Source organism: Balaenoptera musculus, chromosome 4 (assembly GCF_009873245.2).
Source record: "Balaenoptera musculus isolate JJ_BM4_2016_0621 chromosome 4, mBalMus1.pri.v3, whole genome shotgun sequence".
NCBI lineage: Eukaryota > Metazoa > Chordata > Mammalia > Artiodactyla > Balaenopteridae > Balaenoptera > Balaenoptera musculus.
In genome coordinates, this window is record NC_045788.1 from 92,303,293 (window position 1) to 92,326,394 (window position 23,102).

At 36.4% G+C, this 23,102-nt stretch overlaps 1 protein-coding gene across 3 annotated transcripts in view; it reads right to left on the reverse strand.

The window, feature by feature from the left end:
• ALCAM (activated leukocyte cell adhesion molecule) overlaps nt 1-23,102 on the reverse strand; it is a 200,648-nt gene that overhangs the window by 35,207 nt on the left and 142,339 nt on the right. For all 3 annotated transcript variants that reach the window (XM_036850390.1, XM_036850389.1, XM_036850392.1), the window contains exons 3-8: nt 19,971-20,190; nt 12,385-12,449; nt 11,078-11,165; nt 10,439-10,621; nt 5,446-5,573; nt 3,821-3,953 (exon numbers count right to left, since the gene is read on the reverse strand). In XM_036850390.1, coding sequence (XP_036706285.1) covers nt 3,821-3,953; nt 5,446-5,573; nt 10,439-10,621; nt 11,078-11,165; nt 12,385-12,449; nt 19,971-20,190 — 817 coding nt within the window. The remainder of the gene's footprint in view (nt 1-3,820; nt 3,954-5,445; nt 5,574-10,438; nt 10,622-11,077; nt 11,166-12,384; nt 12,450-19,970; nt 20,191-23,102) is intronic.

A 23,102-nucleotide genomic window follows, 5' to 3' on the forward strand; every position in this document is an offset into this window, starting at 1 on the left:
TAACTGCACTTGAAATTCAGAAGTGATTTATGTGACTGAAATAACTGAACTGTAGCATAATCAGTCTAGCTTTTCAAGCCAGCTTTGAGATCAGTTTGGACAAGCGAACGGTCAATCTAATTGATTATGCATTTATTTGCAGTTAACATGATTGATGTTTTGACTGCGTGTAAGTGTTCACCTGGGGTCTATCACCTTAAGAAAAAAATTCTTAAATCACTTCTGGAAGAAAATAAAGAAAGATGATGACTAGGTAAATATTATAAAAAGAGTTGATAAGGCACACCATGGGAAAATCAAGTATATTTAGACAGCAGGTGATAAACCAAAATACCATTAGGTGTCTAAGTGTTTCTTCAGAGTGAATTGACTATAATGGTTAGATATTTTTCAAAAATGCTATCCCGTTTCTCATGCAGTTGAAATTTTAAGTAAGATTTATTATTAGGTACACTGTCAGCAGATACCATTTTTTAAAAACAGAGTATAAATACATCTAAGGAAGTAAAATCTTCCAGATGGAAAGTAATTTCTATAAAAATCTTACTGTCATAGTATGATCTGAATGAGGAAAATCCAGTTCAATAGAACATTTATTGTACAACTACTATGTTCCAAGCACTGACAGGAGATACTGAGATGAATAATGAGCTTACAATTTACAATTTGAGGTAGAGGTAATATGCACTCAACTATGTGATGACACTACACGGCAGCATGAAATCAGCACCTAGTGGCAAACGTGCGATAGATTAGGAACTCAAGAAATATTTGCTGAAAAACTAGAGTAAGGGCTACAGACAGAGGTACAAGAGAAGACTTATGGGAGTATGGAGAACAGAACCAACTTGACTTTCAAAGCAGTAATAAAGGCTTTGCATGGAGGCAGTATCTGTTTGTGGCCCCTGATGGTTGAGAAGGGCTTTGGTAAGCGGAGATGTTGGGAAAACTTCTGTCACATAAGCAAAGGCAAAGAGGTGAGAGAGCTTGGCAGGTTTCACAGTGGTGAGTAAACTGGTATGAATGGTTATAACACATGGAAGGTAAACCTATACAAGTAATTAAGGCCAAACTAAGGACTGTGCTTGCCATGCTAAGAGTTGGGACTTTATCCTATGGCAGTGGGGATTTGCTACTGCATCCTGTGCTTCTCCTTGGTTTTACATGTTATAATTGTAATTTGTTGACTGTTTACAGCATTGTTTTTAATACTTGTTTCACCTGCTAAGCTGTAAGCATCTTTGGAGTAGGGACCATGACTTGAGTTGCCACTGTGTATCCACAGTGTCTGCCACATTGTAGGCCCTCAAAAACTACTGTTGAATGAATGAAGAGAAGAAGCATGTTTCTCATTAATATTAAAATAGGTGTTATCACATAGAAAAGTGGAGTTTCCTCAGAATATTTGGTTGAATTATATTTAGAAGAAAATTCAATTCAGGGCAAGTTAAAGCTTTTCTTAGCTGGACAGTTAACTTGCCAGCGAGAAGATAAAAGAAGTGATTTTAAAGGATGATGATGGACTTTGCAAGCCTGGATGAAGAATGTATATGTGCATGAATTGGCAGAGGACTAGTAGATGCTTCATCAGCAACTAGAGATCTGCGGGCTAAAAGCCTGAGGAGAGGTCTGTTCCGCTAATATGTGCAAGTACTGGTTGGTGCTTCTCTATCTACTCCCTTTAGTCATCTATGGAAAGGAAACAAATCTTTTCTGAAAGCAAACAATTTAGAATAAATGGACAAAAATAAGATTTTTATGTTTTCATGTAATTTCGAGTAAAATCTTGATTTACTTGCAATGCTATTTTAGCTTTTTCTTTTTAATAGATTTTATTGGAGTATAATTGCTTCACGATACTGTGTTAGTTTCTGCTGTACAACAATGTGAATCAGCCATATGCATACATATATTCCCATATCCCCTCCCTCTTGCGCCTCCCTCCCACCCTCCCTATCCCACCCCTCTAGGTCGTAGCAAAATAATGAGCTGATCTCCCTGTGCTATGTTGCTGCTTCCCACTAGCTAACTATTTTACATTTGGTAGTGTATATATGTTGATGCTACTCTCACTTCGCCCCAGCATCCCATGTCCTACCCACCCCTACATTCCGTGTCCTCAAGTCCATTTTCTATGTCTACGTCTTTATTCCTGCCCTGCCACTAGGTTCATCAGTACCTTTTTTTTTTTTTTTTAGCTTCCATATATATACGTTAGCATACGGTATTTTAGCTTTTCAGAGCAACACAGGCCTTAAAGCCCAGTGTTAAAGCCTACCTTCCAAAACCAAAATGTATTTAAATCCAATTAAATGCACTGAAATTCAATTAAACTGTTACATGCTTTTGTTTAATTTCTTTTTAATCGCAGCTGATCATTGAGGTATTATGTAGCTGCAGCACAGCCTTTTGCCTAATCCTTCTGCCATCTATGCTTCTCTGCCTGATATACAGGTGATATAAATGAGAGTTCTCTTTCTTTAGCGTCCTGAGTAGCTACCATCTCTTAAACATAAGCAGATTGTACCATCACTAAGCACTGGAGATTATTGGTTATTGGCCCAAATATTTCATGAACAATGATATCAGAAAGTTATTCCACAGGCAATTTTATCTGCTGGCTATATTCCCTCACTTCACTTCTTTTCCCCTATGGAACAAACTGGATAAATGTCCTCAGAGAAAAAGTAGCACAGTTGTTATCCTGAGAGGTCACTGCTTTCTCTCTAACTAGCCCCTGATGGCAGACACACTCAGATATGTTCAACATGAAAATGGAGCAAACAGAGAAGTAGCTTAGCTGTGAATATTTCTTAACAGTCCACTGTAACCATAGGGCTCCCCAGGGTGTGCTCCCAACATCAGACACTCAAAAGCAACCATCTGGTTACTCTATTCCCCGATGTACCTCCTTCAAACTTCTAGCTCCTATCCTACGTGTTTTCCAAGCGTTATGGGTAGAGTAATAGATTTAGAACCATTTCCTCAGAACAGTTGCTAACATCTCTTTCAATTCTGAAACAAAGAAACACTCATATTCAATGGGATTGTAGTGGATCATGTCGAGAGAAACCGTACTGTAATGGATCATGTCTAGAGGTGCTGTTGGGTGCAAAGGACTTATTAGAAAATTTGGCTTATATTTCCAAGCAAGACTGACATTTGCCCAAAGCACTCTGTGTATTCTAGTGTCACCAGGGAGCAGTTCAAATTAGTTTCCCATTTCTACAATGCATAGGGTACATCAATAATACAGACTGTCAGGAACTACAAAATGAAGAACTCAAGTGAAGTGTCTGTTTTCTATGTATATTTATTTTTTTCTATCTACTGGAGTATAAAAGTGGGTTAAAAGTTCTGGGTGATTTCGAAGTGGTTCTGTTTCTAGAAAATTTCTGTTGCTTGGGCTTGGGTGTTAAGAGTACTCTGTAATTTAAAAAAGATACTTAATCTACACTTTTCTTGGCCAAATGCAAACCTTGTAAACTTCGAGAATATCCAAATATTTTCTTAAAATATAAAATAATTTATTTCTTTAAGATGCATGTGAATATTTTATTAATACCACAAACTGAAGACATTTAGAAAGAAGATGGAGGTTTATCACTGCCAAAAGTTGCAATTATTAGATCCATTCAAGATTTCAGTATTGTAGGGCAAATCTGGACCAAAGTTGGGTTCACGCTAATGCTCTTTAGTAAGTCTGTTGAAACCACATTATTTAAGAAAAATATAGCTGCAATTTATTTGAAGAGATAGCAAAGTTAGACTACGAGAGGCCTTTAAAGTGAAGCTGGTAATGAAGAATAAGGTGACTTACAGTGAACTGTGATGGCTGTTGAAGCAATCATGCTTTTTTTGTCTATCAGGGAGCATTTATAGTCTCCTGTTGCATTGCGCCTCACATCTGCCAATGTGTAAGTATTTGAACTTCGTATTCCTTCAGGCTGTCCCTTTTGATAGAGGCAAAATGTCAGATGATTACACTTGGTAGCTACAATAAGAACAGTTATATTTCTTGATTAAAATGACATTTTCTCAGATAAGAAAAAAAAAGGAAATGTATTTCTTCGATTGGGCAAATATGAGTAGAGTTTGTATTATCTGAATCCTGGAAAAATAATTGGTAATTTGGTTCTAAGGAAATTGAGAAGCTAATTTACATTGTATTGATGACATCTATTTTATTGACAGCATGGCTTGTGTTTGTTAAGGCAGATTTAAAAAAATGTTTAATATTTTATTTTTACATTTATCCCTTGCTTAATCTGACAAAAAGATTTGAGGCAGCTTAAAAGAAAACATAACATATAATCCAAATTAGGAAGGAAGGAAGGGAGGGAGGGAGGAAGGAAGAAGGGGAGGGAGGAAGAAAGAAAGAGGGGAAAAGAAATTTTAAAAAGAGAAAAGAAAAAGAAAAGAATTAATAACTAAGAATTAAAAAAAATATATAGATGAATTAGGAGTATATAGTAACAAAAAAGATAATTGTTGTTAAAACTAAGACACAAATTTGGCTGTCATCCCTGAAAATCAAGGTAGAAACATAATTAGTTTCAAATTTTCATTTGTGTTTTAGACAAAAACAATATGTCAGTTTATTAAGATAAACAGAATTTTCTGTCAACATTTAAGTAGAAAGGAAATCACCTAGACTTGTCTTCTGAGTAATATAGTGGATGACACTCTTAAACATTACTGAACAATGCAGTGGGTGACATTTGTGAACAGATCCCTGCAGTAAATGCAGTACAGAGTTGTATATGGCTTCTCCCAATGGAAGGTTATGTCAAACGCAAACCTGGGAAGGCTGTGGGAGAGCAAGCAAGTGTCCTCAGACAGAGCTCTCTCCTAGTCTGGCTCCATAGTGTCTAGAACACATCCAAACTATCCTCTAGACATCATCTCTTTCAGCTGTGATACTGATAAAAGTGGAGAAAATGGCTGTTTAAGACCACATACAATGGCAAGATACAGCCCATTGCTTTATTCTATCAAGCTAAATATAATGTGCAACAGAAGTGTCCCTATATCAGAAATTCAGGGACGTGTTCAGGAATGCACTGTGTATAGATTTAGAATCCACATCAGACCATTTGCTGTCATCATCCTTCATTTTATATTTGTTTGCTTCTGAAGAGCAGATTCTTATAGTTTATTTGGATAATGAGACCTTGAGTTTCTACCATTACGGTTTCCTATGATCAGATTTTTTACTCTTTGTCCCTGATTTCCCTTAACACTGAATTTAAAAAAGGCGAGAGCACTGGCAGATGCCAAAAAAACTTTTAAAGGACATTCCACAGGTGTCCCTTGACTCCAAGAATAACATCCTTTCCTCACTTAAGCTTCCCAAGAATATACAATTCTTAATTTCAGCCAGCTGCCAAACAACAGGACAGAATGATAGTGGTCTCGCTCAAGTAATAATCCTGAAGCACTTACTGGTAAGTAAAACAAAAACTCCTCAGGAGGAGGGTTACCATTTCCCAAGCATTTAAGAGTGATGTTGTCCCCTTCTTTGATGGCATTTTTTGATGGCAGCACTTGTATTGTCACCTGCTCTGTAGGATCTGCAAGAGTCACAGACACCAGTTAACCATATCATCAAGTACCAAATTACTCAGTACATACAATGAAAATGACTAAATTATACACAATTTTCTCAAGAAGCTAGTAATGGTAATTGCTTAAATGTATCTTTTTATAGAAGGATTGAAGTTAATAGCTACTTGCTATAACAAGTACTAATCTTGGTTAGAGCAAACTACAAAGAGACCCTGTTACATAAAAATCAATTTCTTCTTAGCAAAATGTCTTTACCTGAGGTAGGAATGACCATAATTATTTTATGTGTAAAAGACCAGTAGGAACAATCTCACTGTATAATCTCATTATAAGGACATTTAACTATATTATATGTATCTTACAGTTTGGAAAGACTGGAGCAGCTAGCAAAGGAGCTAAAACTATTAGCACCCCCCCAGTCTTATTACACAATAATACCTTATATTAAATAAAAAGGTACATGAGCCAAACAATACCAGCAAGATTTTTGGCATGCTGGAGAGTAGATCTGCTTTCAAAAAGATAAATCCATGAACTGAGGGAGACCCTTAACACAATCAACAGAACTGTGAATGTATTGTAATTTTTTTCTGTTCATTGGAGCCAAGATGCAACTTTCATTCCATTTCGGTCATTTTTATGGTGAAAATAGGGCTAAAGGGTATTCTTTAGTTGAGGCTACTGCTCAACAGTAGAATGCTAAAGAAATTAAAAGCTGAATACACAGTGGACCATACCCAGCTAACAGGAAAGAAAAGGAGGTGGTGTTGGCAGTTATAAATGACCCACTTTCTAATGTATCCACTTGTTATGTAGCTGATGATACAATGAACAATGAATTTTGAAATCATATAATGCAAAGGTTTATTTTAGAGAACCTCTTCCACAAGGCTTAATAACTACTGAGGCATGTGTCTATATTTCCAAACCGGCAGCACTAAAAATTATCTATGAAGACTTATTTTGCTATTAGCTAATAAAGTGAGACGAATAAGTGGTAGATTTTGAGGCTTTTTTCTATCTCTTGCAGTCATTTACTTACCTTTCTAAGATTAAAGTGCAGGGAAAACAACCTGAAGGATTGTTATAGATTGCTTCTCTGACTTTTTCCCATGCTTGGGCATCTCTGAATATTTGCCCAGAATGTTCTAAGGCTAAACAAAGATTGGTTTAATATACTTGTTCATTTTTCTGAATTTGCCTGAGGTAGTTCCCTGACCAGCAGTTCTCAGTTAAGTCAGAAAGTAAATAAAGTTTGTCCTGCACTGGCCTTCCATTTCTAGGCCTCCCTCACTCGTTCGCATGGCCCTTCTCTGCCTAGCTTGGTCTGTAGCACGTCACTGCAGCACATCTCTGACCAAAGCTGATGCCAGAACAGCTAGGAATCATAATCGATCTGACTTCATGCTTTATTTTAAAACCCCCCTTCTCTGTGTCCCCTTTTCAATAGGCTCTGCTCTGTACTAGGGAGTTGAAGAACTACACTGAGATCAGAGGGTTAACGTAACACATTTGAGTTTTAACAGTAGCCTTCTGGTTGCCCACTAATGTGCGTCCAACAAAATTAATGATCTCTTGCTCTCCTTTTGACTTTCAGTTTGACTCTATTAGTAAATCATCAGTCTGCCAGTTACTCTGGCTTTCTCCTTTGCCCTCTCTTATCCACTCAATCACCCAGTCTTAATGATTAATCCTTATATTTTGCATCTGATTCTCCCCTTCTATTCCCACCAACACTTCTCTAGCACAGGCTGTAATTAACCTACACCTGAAACACTGCCTTCAAACTTCATTTGGTCCTTCACCGTGAGCCTTTCTCTTTTCTACATCTTTATATATATATATATATATATATATATTCTTTAAATAAGTTTTTGAAGTAGTGCTTTGAATATTACAATGATATTTAAAATTCTTCACACATTCCCAATATGTAAAAATTGAAATAAAAATTTCTTAACCTGGTATCCACAATTGCCTTGAACTTAGTTCAGGTAAGACTCACTACTCCATAAATACCCCTACATAATAATCAAAAGAGTCTACTCAAATTTCTTTCTCCCTTCTTTCCATTTATCCTCTGTCCACTCATTTATTCACTCATTTGGCTAATATTTGTTTTGTGCAGGCACTAAGTGCAAGAGTTACAAAGTCAAAAACAGCAATTCCCTGTCCTCAATGAACTTTCAGTTTATTTATGATGACACCAAACTTATCAATTAAGACTGTGACAGCACAAAAACTGCCTAAGATGCATAAGCATAGTAATCACTAGTAGCTTACAGATCCGCCAGACTGGGAAGCTTCCTGTAGGAATTGACCGTGGAGCTGGGTTTTGAAGAATAAGGAGGTGTTTGCTGGATAATAAAGGTAAGATAGTGACAGCATATGGATAGGAATGTACATAGTATTCTACAGGAGGAATCTGGAAAATAGAACAGACTACAGAAAGTAGTTAAATGATGAAGGTTGAGACAGGTCAGGACCATGGCTACAGGGGACTCAAGGCATTTTGAAATTGGGAGTTTAAAGATTAACCTGAGAGATCTGGGGAGTCGCTGAAGAGTTTTCATCACAGTAGTGACATGTTCACATTTGTGTTTTAGAAAGATATTTCTGGCAGCAGCTTGCAGGGCAGTTTGGCGTGAACAGACAGGAATACTATTTTGGAAGTTGTTACAAAAATACCAGCAATGAGGAATGGTGGCATAATCTTAGGCAGTGTCAGAGGCAGAATCAGACACATACAAAGATGAAAGAGCTAGATTCTATAAAACTTCATTACTGACTGGATAGGGTAAAGGAGTGGACCAGTGCGTCTTTCTCAGGCTTCCTCAAGGTGAATTGATTAAATTTCTTTTTCTTGAATGTACTCTTCTGTACTTTCCATTTAGCTCCTCCTTCTCTAAAGTCATCCTAGAGCAGTGGCTCTCCAGATGTGGTCCTCAGATGATTATCATTAGCATCACCAAGGAACTTGTTAGAAATGCAAAGTATTGGGCCCCTCCCCACAACTACTGGATAAGAAGCTATAGAGCCAGGTCCTGTAACTGGTTTACTAACAAGTCCTCCAGGTGATTCTGATGCATATCCTGAAGTTTGGGAATCACTGTCCTTGGGAACCTGAGCTTTCAGGACTGTCCACTAAGTCCCTGTGGCACTTACCACTTGCAACTTGGCATTGACAATTTCCTTCTGATGTACATGTCTTACTTACCTATTGGAATAGTAAACCCCTTGAATGTCAGGACTATATATTAAACACTTTCGGGTCTTTGCCATGAAGCCCAGCACTGCATACATTGTGCCTTCTCAAAAGCTGTGCCCAATGCTTTCCACACAGCCAACCACAGTAAAATCATTTCCTTCTTCCTCATCCAAGGACTTTTCTGCCCATCTATCTGCCCATGCCTGACACTCACATACATTTCTGTTCTTTCTTAAGCCAATTTCCCAATCCTTTTCACTCATCTTGATGTTCTTTCCTATCTTGTACTCCTGTACTTACACCAAGATAGTTTATTTCCAACTGAATATCTTTGAACAGACAGAGTTCTGCTTCCATATACAGAAATAATAGTTTGATTTTAGATAAGCTGTACATGATGAAATCCTCTCAATTCTTGCTTTTAAATCAAGTTGAAATTTATTTACAAAGTTTAAGGCAAAACAACCCATTATGGTTAGGGCTTGTGGAACTTCAGTTCTGTTCTTCTATAAGGTTCTGCACTTCATGGAGCCAAAATAAAAATGTAGCTGAGATAAAACTCTTTGAAGGTTCAGTGGGCATTTCTACCCTTTCTCTCAAATAGACGTAGAAGTACTGGGTTATTCTACAACATAAGGCAGTATTATGAGAATTTCTGATTCACTAAAAAGTAATAATAAAGTTTTCTTGCATCTTTCCCCAAAATATATCTCTAGTCTATGCTTATGAAGTAATAATGATTATATAGTAATAATGATGATAGTACTTAATAACGAGCATTTAATGTGCTATATATATTGTGCTATTTTAGATTTTTGATTTTACTTAATCTCCATAATAACACCATGAGTTAGGTATTACATTAATATTTTTCCTATTTCAAAATAGGAAAACTGAGACCTAGAGTAGTTAAGCTTCTTTTCTAGAAATACAAAATAACAGCACTGGGACTGGACTGCCAGCATATTTGCTCTTAATCATATTATCTTGGCTCCTGTCTTACAGGAAAGAGCACAGCATTGGAGAAAAGGATTCTAATCCACTTGCCACAGCTAAGTTAGGGCAAGTCTCTAGGTCTCACTTTACTGCTAGTTAAAATAATGAACTTAGATCAGATGATCAAGAAAGTTCCTTTGTAGTTTAATATTCAAATCTATTAAGTTAACCAAAACATGTTGGAATTCAAAATCCTATTTAACTTTTATGCAATTGATCTCATTATTAAAACAAATTTCTTTATTAAAATGGAAATTCCATATCTAGAAAACCAATCAATCATAACCTTCTATTCATCTGTCATTCATTCAGAAAACCATCAGATGGCATTCTGAACTCCTACAAAATCCAGGGCTGTGCGTCAGGGCTGAGGACTACCAGAAGAAATTAGACTAAGTCAGAGATCTTGTGTTTAAGGAACTTAGTGTCTAGCGGAATACAGAAGAGATGATTATAAATAACAAAGTAGAGAGTGAAAGATATCATAGATGGGTAAGCATTTATTCTATAGGTCTTGCAAAGAGGAAGAGATTATTTGGGTACCATGGAATGGGGATGGGGGTTTGGAAGTAAATTCCAAAGAGCTTTTGGATTGGGACTTAAAATAGCATTGGAATATTTTTTCTAATACATAAAAATTGCATAATTATTTATTGAGTTACTTACAGTAAATATCAAAGACTGCTTGTTCAGAGTAAACTGTTTTCTGGCCGGATGGTCCATAATATGTCACAGAGCAGGTGAATGGCATTTGAATGTCAGCCTTGGTTGTCTTGTACTCCAGGGATGAAGTCATGATATAGAGCTGAGTCACTGGGTCCATTTGCTTTTTAAAAATTATGACCACCGCTGAAGAAAATAAAGAACACTAATGGTAGGATCTTTCATCGGAAAATCACAGTCCTTAATTAACTGTCACAGCAACTTTGAGAAGTGGTTTTGTCCTTCTTACTGTATTTACCAGGAGGGAAAATTGACATGTAGTGAGGTAGATGTCTTTTCAAAAACATGAATCAGAGACATGGACAGAAATAGAATCCTGGAATTCTATCTCCCACTCACTTTAATTAACTTTTAGAACATGCCATATAGAGAAATAATTTTCTCTGCTCTTGATTCTTCTGCACAAGGTCTGAAATGATGTTTTAAAAATCCCTTCTGATTTAATGGATACTTAAAGTAACAAAGTATAGAGTCATAGATCAAAAGAGGGCAATGCATTTAGACTCAGGATAGTCTAAGGAATGCTTAGACAAGAGAAAGGCAAAACATGTCATCTGAATTTATTGCCCACTTCTTACCCACCTCCTTCAAGGGGTTGCAGAACTTTTCCATTCCTGTACCACGTGATGTTGCCATCCGGATAACTGTCTTTTGAAATGCACTCACCCAACTGCAAAATAAAGAGGAAATATCACAACCTTGGTTGCATCAGTGGTTGTCCATTTGAAAGCCCCAGACTCCTCAAGGGATGCAGAGTTACTCCGATTTCCTGACCCATTCATTTTCCAAGCCTTGACTAAGGACTGAATGAATGCACTCTTGTATAAAAACAATGTTTTGTGCTTAAAATTATGGTCTTGCCCATTTTAAAATGTGCAATAGATGCTGCCACCATTAATAAAATCACATTCATTTAAAAGCATTACCCGATTCATTTCGACAGTATTCAGTTTTAACATTAACTAAATAACATAACTATATTAACATTGGCTATTACCATGGTTCATAGATCTGTGTATTCAAGAATCATTAATGGTGTTAAAATAAGGCTGCCTCTCCAGCTTCATGCTACGTTTATTTCAGATGACATATACTTACCACGATCTATAATCCCCACCACTTTACTTCACATGTGTTCTTAATACTTAGTGTTGTACTATGCAGTCAAATTCAATCTGATTCAAAGAATTCTGAACTTGCTTCTTCCCCCAGCCAAGGAAAATTTGGCTATTTTAGTTAGTGAAAATGAGATTATGAATCAAGTGATGTGCTCATATATGGAACCCCAGTTTTGTCCCTCCTTCAATACAGACTTCCTTCAAACCTCTGCTACTGTGATTGTTTAAATCTGATCTTATCCCTTAACTTCAACTTTTCAATAGTTTAATTTGTCAATAAGATAGAGACCAAACACTATACATGACAGAAGGCTTGTCATAATCCAGCTTCTCTTTAACTCTCGAGATTTATCTCTTACTGCACTCTCTTGCCCACTGGCTGAGCACCCAAAATTCCAGCAACGCAAATAATGTGTTTCCCAAACATGCCATTTTCTTTAACATGGTATTATTTCATATTGTTGGAAAGCCCTTTTTACCTTTGGTTTGGAGAAAATCTACTCATGTGTCATTACTTCCTTAAACATCCATTTCGTTCAAACAAGAAAAACTTATGCCTTTTTTTACTCTCATCTCCCTCTCCTCCCTTCAGAAATGACCACGCCTTCCTCTGTGTCTCCTCTCTACCTTGTGCAGACTTTCTGACTGGCACCTGGAACACTGTCAGCTCCACAGAGCAAAGTCTATCTTATTTGTCCTGGCATCTGAGGCCAGGAGAAGGCATTCAATGCTAGGCTTAGGAAAGGCAATTAATCAAAAACAAGTTCTTACCTTTTTAAGCTGCTCTGTTTCAAGAAACGGGGCTTTGCTTACAATTTCGGGTTTAGATGGTTGCTCTAAAGTTAAGTAGAGAAAGATTTTAAGTGCATGTGGGAGAAGGAAATGAACATTTGTGATTCGGTTTATAGAAAAATAATTCATTTACTCAAAGTAGAAAAATAAGCAACAAAATAAAAAATAGATTTCCCATATAATCTGTAATTAAGAAATCTGGTTAGTTTACCCCTTCCAAATATTTGCTTTATTATATTAAATATTATTTTAAGTGCTTATTATTCCTGTGAATAAAATATTGCTAATGTTTTCAGGATGCTTTATAAACAGTGAGTACGGTTTAGATTGTAAACAGAGGTTAATATACTAAAGAGGATATGTTATCTGCAATTGATTACCATGTACACTTTCTACTTAATAATTTCCATCTCCTTAGAGGAAAACCTGAGTCCATATGAATCTGAATCACAGGGGTGCTTATTTAAAATGCAGATTTCTGAGCTCTACCTGGCCAACTAAATCAGCATATCTGGGGAAAATCCTATAAACCTACTTTTTAAACAAGTTCCATTGGGGATTCTTGGGCACAGTGGAGTTTAAGAATCACTGCTCTAAAATCATGGGAAATGCAAAGTGGCTAAGGGATGTAGAAGCCCAAGTTTCCTGTGTATCTCACACCTTATCTTTTAAATGAAGTTATATTATGAAACTATAAATGTGAGAAAACCTTTCAAATTTGGAACATGAGATAATGGACAGAAGCGTTTTAAATATAGGAAGTTCGGTAAGCATAAATTCTAATAGAGGCTTCGGGAAAAATTGATTACAAATTGCAGCAAGAAGATATTATTTAAACTTATTTTATTCTTAGCTATTAGTTATCTATCATTGATGGATCTTTAAACTTTTTAATTAGCTCTAACAATTAGTCTATAGAAAATGGATATTTCCTCATTGTCATTGATTTTTGTGAGTCTCATGGAGAACTATTCTATTTTCAAATAAATAGACAAATAAAAACAACCAGCTATTCTCTCATCCATAGTCTTATTGTCTACCATCTCTACACTTTTAATTTTGATTACCAAACTAAACTAAATTGCTCTTGTATAATTATTACTCAATTTGGAATTCAGTTATCAGACATGTTACCTACCCAGACCATTACAGAAAACAAGGATGAAGACAAAAAGTCTTTGGAACAGCAAGATGGGTATCACCAAGATTGTATGCAAAAATAACGTAAGCTTCTTCAGGTTAATATCCTGAGTTAATTTTCCCTTTGCAATTGTTTTATATTAGAAATTAGAATAATTAATAATAATAGTGAATCTGCCTATCTGTTGAGCTTACACTTTAATTATAAGAGGCCTATTTACTATTAATTCTAGAAGTATAATTCTCTTGACACAATTTTCTGAAGAGTGATTATCTATATTCTAAATGCACAGATTGGAAAGAAAATATAAGAAAGATTAAAAAAATGGAAAAAAGAAACATAGAAAAATAGAAAAGCATAACAGACAATTACATTAACACAAAGAAGAAGTGACACCTGGCTACCTGATTGTTAGGAATGTGACCAAAAATATAAAAAACTGACAAAATATAAAAAACTGATCCAGCAATTTCACTCCTGGCATATATTCAAAGAAAAGAAAAACTCTAATTCATAAAGATTCATGTACCCCTATGTTTTTAGCAGCATTATTTACAATACACAAGATACGGAAGAAACCTAAGTGTCCATCACACATAAAGATGTTACATGTGTGTATACACACATGCACACACACACACACACACACACCTAATGGAATACTAGTCAGCCATATAAAAGACTGAAATTTTGCCATTTGCAACAACATGAATGGACCTGGAGGGTATTTATGCTTAGTGAAAGAAGTCTGACAGAAAAAGACAAATACTGTATGTTATCACTAATATGTGGAATATAAAAAATAAAACAAATGAATGAATATAACAAAACAGAAATACATTCACTGATATATAGAACAAACTAGTGGTTACCAGTGGGGAAAGGAAAAGGGGTAGGGACAAGATATGTGCAGGGGGTTAAGAGGTAAAAATCACCATGTACAGGGCTTCCCTGGTGGCGCAGTGGTTGAGAATCTGCCTGCCAATGCAGGGGACGCGGGTTCGAGCCCTGGTCTGGGAAGATCCCACATGCCGCGGAGCAACTGGGCCCGTGAGCCACAACTACTGAGCCTGCGCGTCTGGAGCCTGTGCTCCGCAACAAGAGAGGCTGTGATAGTGAGAGACCCGCGCACCGCGATGAAGAGTGGCCCCTACTTGCCGCAACCAGAGAAAGCCCTCGCACAGAAACGAAGACCCAACACAGCCATACATACATACATACATACATAAATAAAAAGAATGTAAGCAGACAAGAATAGCATTAAAAAAAAAAAAAAAAAAATCACCATGTACAAAAATTAATAAGTAACAGGGATATATTGTGAAACACAGGGAAATATAGCCATTATTTTGTAATAACTTTAAATGGAGTATAATCTATAAAAATATTGAATCACTGTTGTACACCTGAAACTAATATAATATTGTAAATCAAGTATACTTCAATTTAAAAAATTTTTTCAATTAGAAAAAATAAATTATAAAAATCAAAACAACATAAATAGCAATTCCTGGGAAACATGTGGTAGGGGATTAAAGCCTTCTCCAATACAAATCAGTAAGTCTTGGTTTTACCACTATTTTAATGTAACATCATTAATGTTCATAATTACAACTCTGAGTTATTGATAAAACCTTAAATTATGTTCAGAATTCAATGTTTTATGGCAAACGTCTAATACCTTTGAGAGAGGGCTGCATCCAAAATATTTAAACAGAACAAAAATCTTGGAGCTTGAGTAAGTGTAAGTTCTCTGGGAACTAAAATCAGTTATTCAGTGACACCTCTCTGAAAGCTCAAGAGAGGTAAGATATTAAATTAATTTTTGTGGTTGATCAAGTGTCAAGATTAACAAGAAAAAAAGAGCAAATAGTTTTTTGTTTCCTCAGTACTATCTATGCCTGGAATATATAGAGAGATTTGAAAAATCCTCCAAAAAATTAGGCTCTTAATAGAAAATGAGGATGGGCAGTTTTGTTAAGTTGTACTAATTTCTAGTTCACCAAAATCAGATACCAATTCAGTTGGAACATACTTCCTCTAATGTCAAATATATTCCTCTACTTTGACTTATAAACCCCATATAACCATAAATACCGATGTGTTACAATTGTTGGTCTTTTCCACATGGCCATGTGTGCTTTGTTTCCATAAACACTTTCTAAAATTTATTCTTATTTCAATAAAATAAAACTGCAGCAAACCCAGGAAAACCTGATGAAAGTATGCTTAAAATTTAGTCCTCTTTGTACTATTATTCACTTTTCTATTTAGAAGAGAGAGTCACAGTGGGTATTGAGAAAGTAATGGTAATACCTATTGCATTTCTCTGAGTTATTTTCTCAAACTTTTGTTTCAAACCCTCTATATCAAATACATATTTTGTATATAACTTTCTCTTATATTAGCTTGTAACAATCGATGAATATTAGAAGACCATAAAAGAGGATGTGTACTATTTTAGCAAAATTGCATATTGATTCCAAAGTGTTTTAAAAAAACTTTATGTGAATTATGTCTTAATATGATTCAAGGATTCATAACTAAGTATAGAATTGAAAGGAAAAGTCATACCACAAATTTATTTGCATTAGTAAAATAATTTTGTCAAGAGTTTCACAGCCAGGTGAGGATGGAGTGATGAATGCAAAACTGCTCTATATCACCCAAATGCATGAGTGTTATTCTCAAAATCCTCACACAGAGGATGGCTCAGTTTGATATGGGAGGAGAGCAAGAAAAGGCAGGTGCACTGGTTACACTGAGTCAAGGGTGCTTCTCTCAGTACTTTGTCAGCAATCAACTCTTGATATACTTTAAGTAGATCACTGTGAGCATGAAATCGTTTATTTTCCTTATGAGATGGGAAAAGGTATTTTTTATATTTAAAGAATCAAAATGAAATATACAGTGTAGATCTCATTTGTTAAAAAGGTATTTTCTGCTTCCTTCATTCTGAAAAAATAAAAATGACTTGCAGTTGAAAGTTGAATAACTTTCACAGGGAGGGTGGGAGGAGCGATGCTCAGTTTTGATAAAATATTGAGAACAGTGTCCCAGTGAAAGCTCAAATAACACTGTGATGTCAACCATCACTAGGAGAGCTGGTTGGTCCAGGTGGAAGTCACGGGAACAGTCTTCCTTTTAATACCACACACACCAGTGCAGAAGATTAGGCTGAATTGTGGTTTTCAAATGCTTTTTAGTACTCAAGCCCTTCTCCCTTTTTTCCCCCTGAACAAAATATCATGAAAAAGCTTCGAAATATTGAGTGGGCGAATTATAGCTAATCAAGTAGAAGCAGCTAGCTCCTCACCCTCCTCAGCCCTATTCATTAGCACGTCAAGAGGATCCTAGGAACAGAGTGGGAAAACCACTGCCTAATCCAAAGTACTCATTTACTGATGAGGAGGGAATTGAAGCCCCTGCCCTGACTGATGAAGTCACTTGCCCAAGGTCAGAAATTAGCAGCAGATCTAACAAAGCCAGATCTCCTGATGACCAGTTCAGTGATTTTTCCATTATATCACTGACAGCCATTTGGCTCTCTGGGCAAGCATTCAACCTCTAAGATCTACTCTTGCTAAGGGATGGTTTTATTAACTTCAAATGTGCGTTAAATGCAAACTGTTTGACTATGATGCCATTCAACGACTAACCAACCAACCAAACAAAAATGCCTCATTAGTGGTGACAAAGCATGGGACTTACTTGGATCTGGTCTGCTTTATGGGCATGATTTCTTGCATCTGAGATATAGCTTAAAACTGAATAAACAAACCTACATCAGAAGTAATAAAGTCATCAGTCATGACCTCTAGTTTGAATAAAAACAGTTTGTGCTCGTCAGGAGGACACTGCAGCAAACTGATCTGGGATTAGCTCACGTTAACCACACTCATTCTGTGGTACACAGTGCATGTTGCTAGGTGCTAGGTGACTCGACAGAAGGAAACAGAGGACTGATTGATGAGCCTAGTAACTCTTAAGTGACTGCAATATATACATGTGTAGAATGAAAGCCTCCATGTCACAGCTGCCATTTGCTTCACAAATAACGATCCAAAGTCAATTCATTATTTTTAAAGAAGCAAAGCCCTTATATGCTCTTGCAAACTCTTTCTTCATCATGAGCTGTGCTGTTTATTTAATTGGACTTGGAGGGTCCCACGGTTTCTAGTATAAAACCCCATTTTCAAAAGTGTGTAACTTGTCTATTTAAATTCTCTCTGGCCCAGAGCCTGGAATGCAAATTCTGTTTCTGAGAATCACTTTGTTTTCAACAACATTCAAAAGAGAAGGGGGTAGGGGGAGCTGATGGTATGCAGGGTGTGAGTGTGTTTTTATAACCATAGGAATCCTCTGTATTCCGAAACAGCTTACAAATTTTATCAAATTAGGCCAAATGAACTTTTTTGTCATTTAAAAAATTATATTCTGAAAATTGTCACAAATGTTTCTTCGAAATGGAACAAGCTGAATTTTCTCAACTTTCTTGTAGACTGTCTTGATATTTGGTAATTTTAACATAATAACAAAGAAACATGACAATGACAAATCAATACACATAACTTTAGAATGCTGTGACTTAATCTCTGTACCTACTGCAGTACATTCTTGTGTACTTATATTTACGACCTCATGGCCTAATTAAAAGATTTTGGTTGCTCACTTTAGAAAAAGTGTTTTTAGCAGCACACCATCCATCTTCCTAATAACATCAAAGTGAAATAAAAGACAAGAAAGAAAAAATACATGGGACTTTGGCAAATACAGGATGGAGATTATCCGGGGTGTTTCATGGAAGGGGGCATAACTGGGAAACGCTTGGTACTTGGTTTGATCCATAAAATGATTGAGTTGAGTGGATGGTTTCTGGAAAGTACCTTCTAAGCTGAAAGGTAATCAACTGAAACGTGTACTATGCTTTTACAAGGTTCTTCGGGAGAACAAAGGTCTCCTTGATAGTATAAGCACTGAATCCTTGTCATGAGTCCATAGGAGCACTGAAGTCCATATAAATGCTTAAGGGACAGTCCTACTTAGTTGTATAGGCATTACAAGAGAAACAGGAAAAATCCACGGTTAATTGCTGTAGTAGCAAGGCCCTCTGGGTTTCTTTCTTCCCTGTTTATTTTAATAATTTCTAGGTGCTGTCAAGTTATCAGAAAGCAGAGGAAAAAACTGAAAAGTGAGACCTTCTTCCCTAATTAAAAAAGACTAGCATTCTGAAACTTTCGAGACCTATTTTTCTCCCTGTAATTTCTAAGATATTAGGATGTAATGAAGGTGGGATATTTTATTAGAATATTAAAAGATAAAAAGTTTTAATTAGAACTTCTCAAGTCATTCATTTGCGTAGCTATTTGTACACGCACATTAACTATATATTATCATGAGGCAAAGTAACCTCCAGTAATTATTACAAGTTTCTTCTACAACATTTTCTTGTTCCAACCCTCCTCTACTTTTTCCCCTTGGTGGATTCCATGTACACATTTAGAGTGTGGTGAACTTCTTTATTTTAGGGCAATTTTCTAAACCGCTTGAACAGTCTCAAGAAGTAAATCAACAAGCATTAAGCATTAAAGGTCAAAATGTGTGTGTGTACACACACATATACACACACATGTATATACATATATAGAAAACTTAGGTCTCTTGTTTGTATTTTATTGTGTTTTTTTAAAATTTTATTTATTTATTTATTTATTTTTGGCTGTGTTGGGTCTTCGTTTCTGTGCGAGGGCTTTCTCTAGTTGCGGCAAGTGGGGGCCACTCTTCATCGCGGTGCGCGGGCCTTTCACTATCGCGGCCTCTCTTGTTGCGGAGCACAGGCTCCAGACGCGCAGGCTCAGTAGTTGTGGCTCACGGGCCTAGTTGCTCCGCGGCATGTGGGATCTTCCCAGACCAGGGCTTGAAACCGTGTCCCCTGCATTGGCAGGCAGATTCCCAACCACTGCGCCACCAGGGAAGCCCAGTATTTTATTGTTTTTACAATATCAAATGGCAACTTTTATATGGTTTAGCCTAATTCATATATATGTAAGCATGATATGCATGAATATGTGCATGTATTATATATCTATGTATCAATATGTATCACAGAACATTTATTTGTACGTCAGTGAAAGTAAAGGATCACATGCCAGTTTTCATTTAGCACTATTTCATATCACAGGAAATTTTACCCAACAAAACAACAGAATATTCTTTTAGTTCCTCATTGCAAAGCTCCTATTTGCATTTCAGGTTTTTTGTTTTCCTCACTGACAGCATGCATGAGCAGAATGAAGATCTCTATAAGTCCTCTTACATAGATGCCTACTGTGGAGACACTACAGAGAGTTCAGTCGTCTTTCTAAAGAACATTTTCTAGTACCAGCCATCAATCCCATTTAGCATTACACTGCAGACTACTTACTGAACACCTTGACTACTGTAGGTGCCTCAAACACGTTGTCCTCAGTTACGAGCATGCACACAAATCTCTTTTCATCACTGATCTTTGCATTACTGATAGAGAGAGTGTAGTTTTCTGAGAGGTTCAGTCTGTCTTTGTATTCTGGTACATCGTCGTACTGCACACTTTTCTTTGTAGAGGACCTGAAGGCAATAAATACTGGGGAGCCATCAGGCTTTTCCTAAAAATTGAAATAACAATACATTTTTAAAAAACAGGCATTTTTAGATGTTTCAGGATTACAGCCAGAATAACAAAATTTTCTTGGCCGTATTATTCCACCAAAATTTGTAGCTTGGTCCAAGAAGAATAATTTTAGATATGTGCCTCATATAAATCTTTGGTTATAGAAAATTACTCTTCATAAGAAGAGAAGCTGTAAGTTCTTTTACAGGTATCAATTTAAATATACAAAAATGAAAGGACAGAGCTTTAGGAATCCAAGCTTTTCTTGCATCTGGAGGACAGAATTAGTAACTGTTTTCAAAATGACAAGGGTTGGCCTTATGTTTAATGTAAAAGAAAAAAAATAGATGAAAACAAACATATAAGTGTTATGTTACAAAAGGATTTTCAGCTAACTATCAGAGTAAGCATACACTTGAGCTGCAAACACTCATTTAGAAATCCTGGGCAATTATCTTTAGCATGTTCATTACTTTAATCCACATACTTTATGTGTCCACACTTTTCAGTTTCAGCCAGACTGACACAGTTGACCTTTACACATAACATAGCTTAATGAGTCTTCATGGAGGAACAGTATTTGCCCTTGTGAAATGATCATGTCCATTAAGCAATAGAATTAGATTAATCACTAAAACCCATAGTTTTGCTATCTGAATCTTAAAACTTAGCTCGAAGGGCTTTCATATAAAATCTGGCATATACAATTATGCCGAGAGCACTGAGACATAATTCATTTCTTCCTCTGCTCCCACAAACATTCTCTTACCTACTAACAATAATCTAAAATAAGGGCCAATCCCTCTTCTACTTACCTCACAAGGCCTTTGAGAAAATAAAATATGATAAAACATTCAAAAATGCGTGACAAATTTCAAGGTGTTATGAGGAGTAACATTTTAAAAATTATTAATATTTACTAATGTTATGGACTAAATTTATATGCCTAAGCCCTAACCTCCAGTGTGGGATTAGTGGAGGTGGGCCCCTGAGAGGTGTTGAAGTTTAGATGAGGTCATGGGGATGGTACCCTCATGATGGGATTAGTGCCCTTATAAGAAGAGGAAGAAACGCGAGAGCTCTCTCTCTCAATGAGAACACAAAGAAGAGGTTTTGTGAGCACATAGCAAGTGGCAGCTGTCAGCAAATCAGGAAGAGGGCCCTCCGCAAGAGGTGAATCGGCTGGCACCTTGATTTTGGACTGCCCAGCCTCCAGAACTGTGAGAAATAAATGTCTGTTGTTTAAACTATCCAGTCTGTGGTATTTTGTTATAACAGCCCAAGCTGACTAAGACAATTACTAAGCTAATCTTGGAGTCCAAGAGGTTTAGCTGGTTGAATATCTGAATACATCAGTAATATTCTCCTTAAATCTTTTAATTTTGCCACAGGTTTACAATGCAAATCCTTGTACTAAATCATTTCTTCATTAAGAAAAATATGTTAGACCAGTTAGACCAGTATCTTAAATTTCTATAATATATTTGTTCACTTATGCAAGAAATAATAGTTATTAAATTTCGAGCACTTAACTGTATGCCAGGGTACTTTCTTTGGGCTTTCCATGTATTAATGGATTTAATATTCATAACAACCCTGTAAATTACACATAATATTGGCTTCATTTTTAGACAATGGAGACAGAGATTGGTTAAATAACTGGTCCATTGCCCCAGCCAGTGTATCTCAGCAGGGCCAAGACTGGAGCTCCACAACCTGGCTCCATTATAACTACACTATATCATTCTCGACAGCCGTTAGATGCCTCTTCTGTACCAGGCACAGAGGCAGATGTTGGTGAAGAGGTGGTGGGAGTGAGGTAGGGCGGGGTGCACAGGGAGCTATGATCTCCATTCACAGGGAGATTACTGTGCAGTAAGAGAGAAACTAATTCATCTTTCCTCTGTGTTTGCTCCCTTTCACTCTTTCCAAATCTGCTCTTTGTCTTTCAGATTACATTAAATTAGAGGTTGTATAGTATGTCTGCGAATCAGGACTGCTTTTAGAGTGTATGGTACTTCAAATGTATCTCATCAGTTTATTGCTGAAGGTTTTTGTTTCATTAACAATTTGAAAATTGCCATTATTATTTGTTTTCACTGCCATTGTGCCAGTTCCATTTAGGTGAAAATTATTTCCTCGGCATCAGAAATGTCTATAATCACAGAAGTTTTTCACCACTGTATGCCATTTATTTTAGCATTAAGTTTGACTCAATGGTGAATTAGGTGGTAGTCTCCCAGACCCTTAGAATTTTAGGGGTGCTAATAGACTTTGTCCTCATAGGCCTTAACTTCATATTTCCATTTTTATAGGGAGCCAGAAATAGTTAAAAATTACCCAGTGTGAGCTGGATAACAGGAGGAGGGATCAGGGAAGTGCTATGCTGCCTGACCTCCTTCTTTTGTCTTCACCTGCCCTTCACACAGTGCGTTTAGAGCTTAGTAGCCCCACACTCATAACAGCTTACACTCTTCGTGCAATTACCATGTGCCAAGTACTAGGTAAGTATTCTGGTATGAGTTACTTCATGTAACCTTCACAACATTGTAAGGAAGATTATTATTATCTCATATTTTTCTATGAGAAAATGGGGATTAATTCACTCATCCAGAATCCCACAGCCAATGCACGGTAGAACATGTCAGTCTGACTTCAGAACCATATTTTAAAAGATTGTGTTATACTACCCCTGGGGTGCAACTTATGTACATTTCTATTCTGCAGAACATTTGTTCTTGCAGATATCTGAGAGGAAAAGTTGTGTGGTTCAATAAACTTAAGAAATGAATGAACTCAGACAATTCATCATGTATCTTAATATAGGAAAGGCTCTGAGAAGTACTGCAGTAAAAAAACTTTTCAAAAATTATTGGATCATCACAAGAATTAAAGTAATATAGAAGT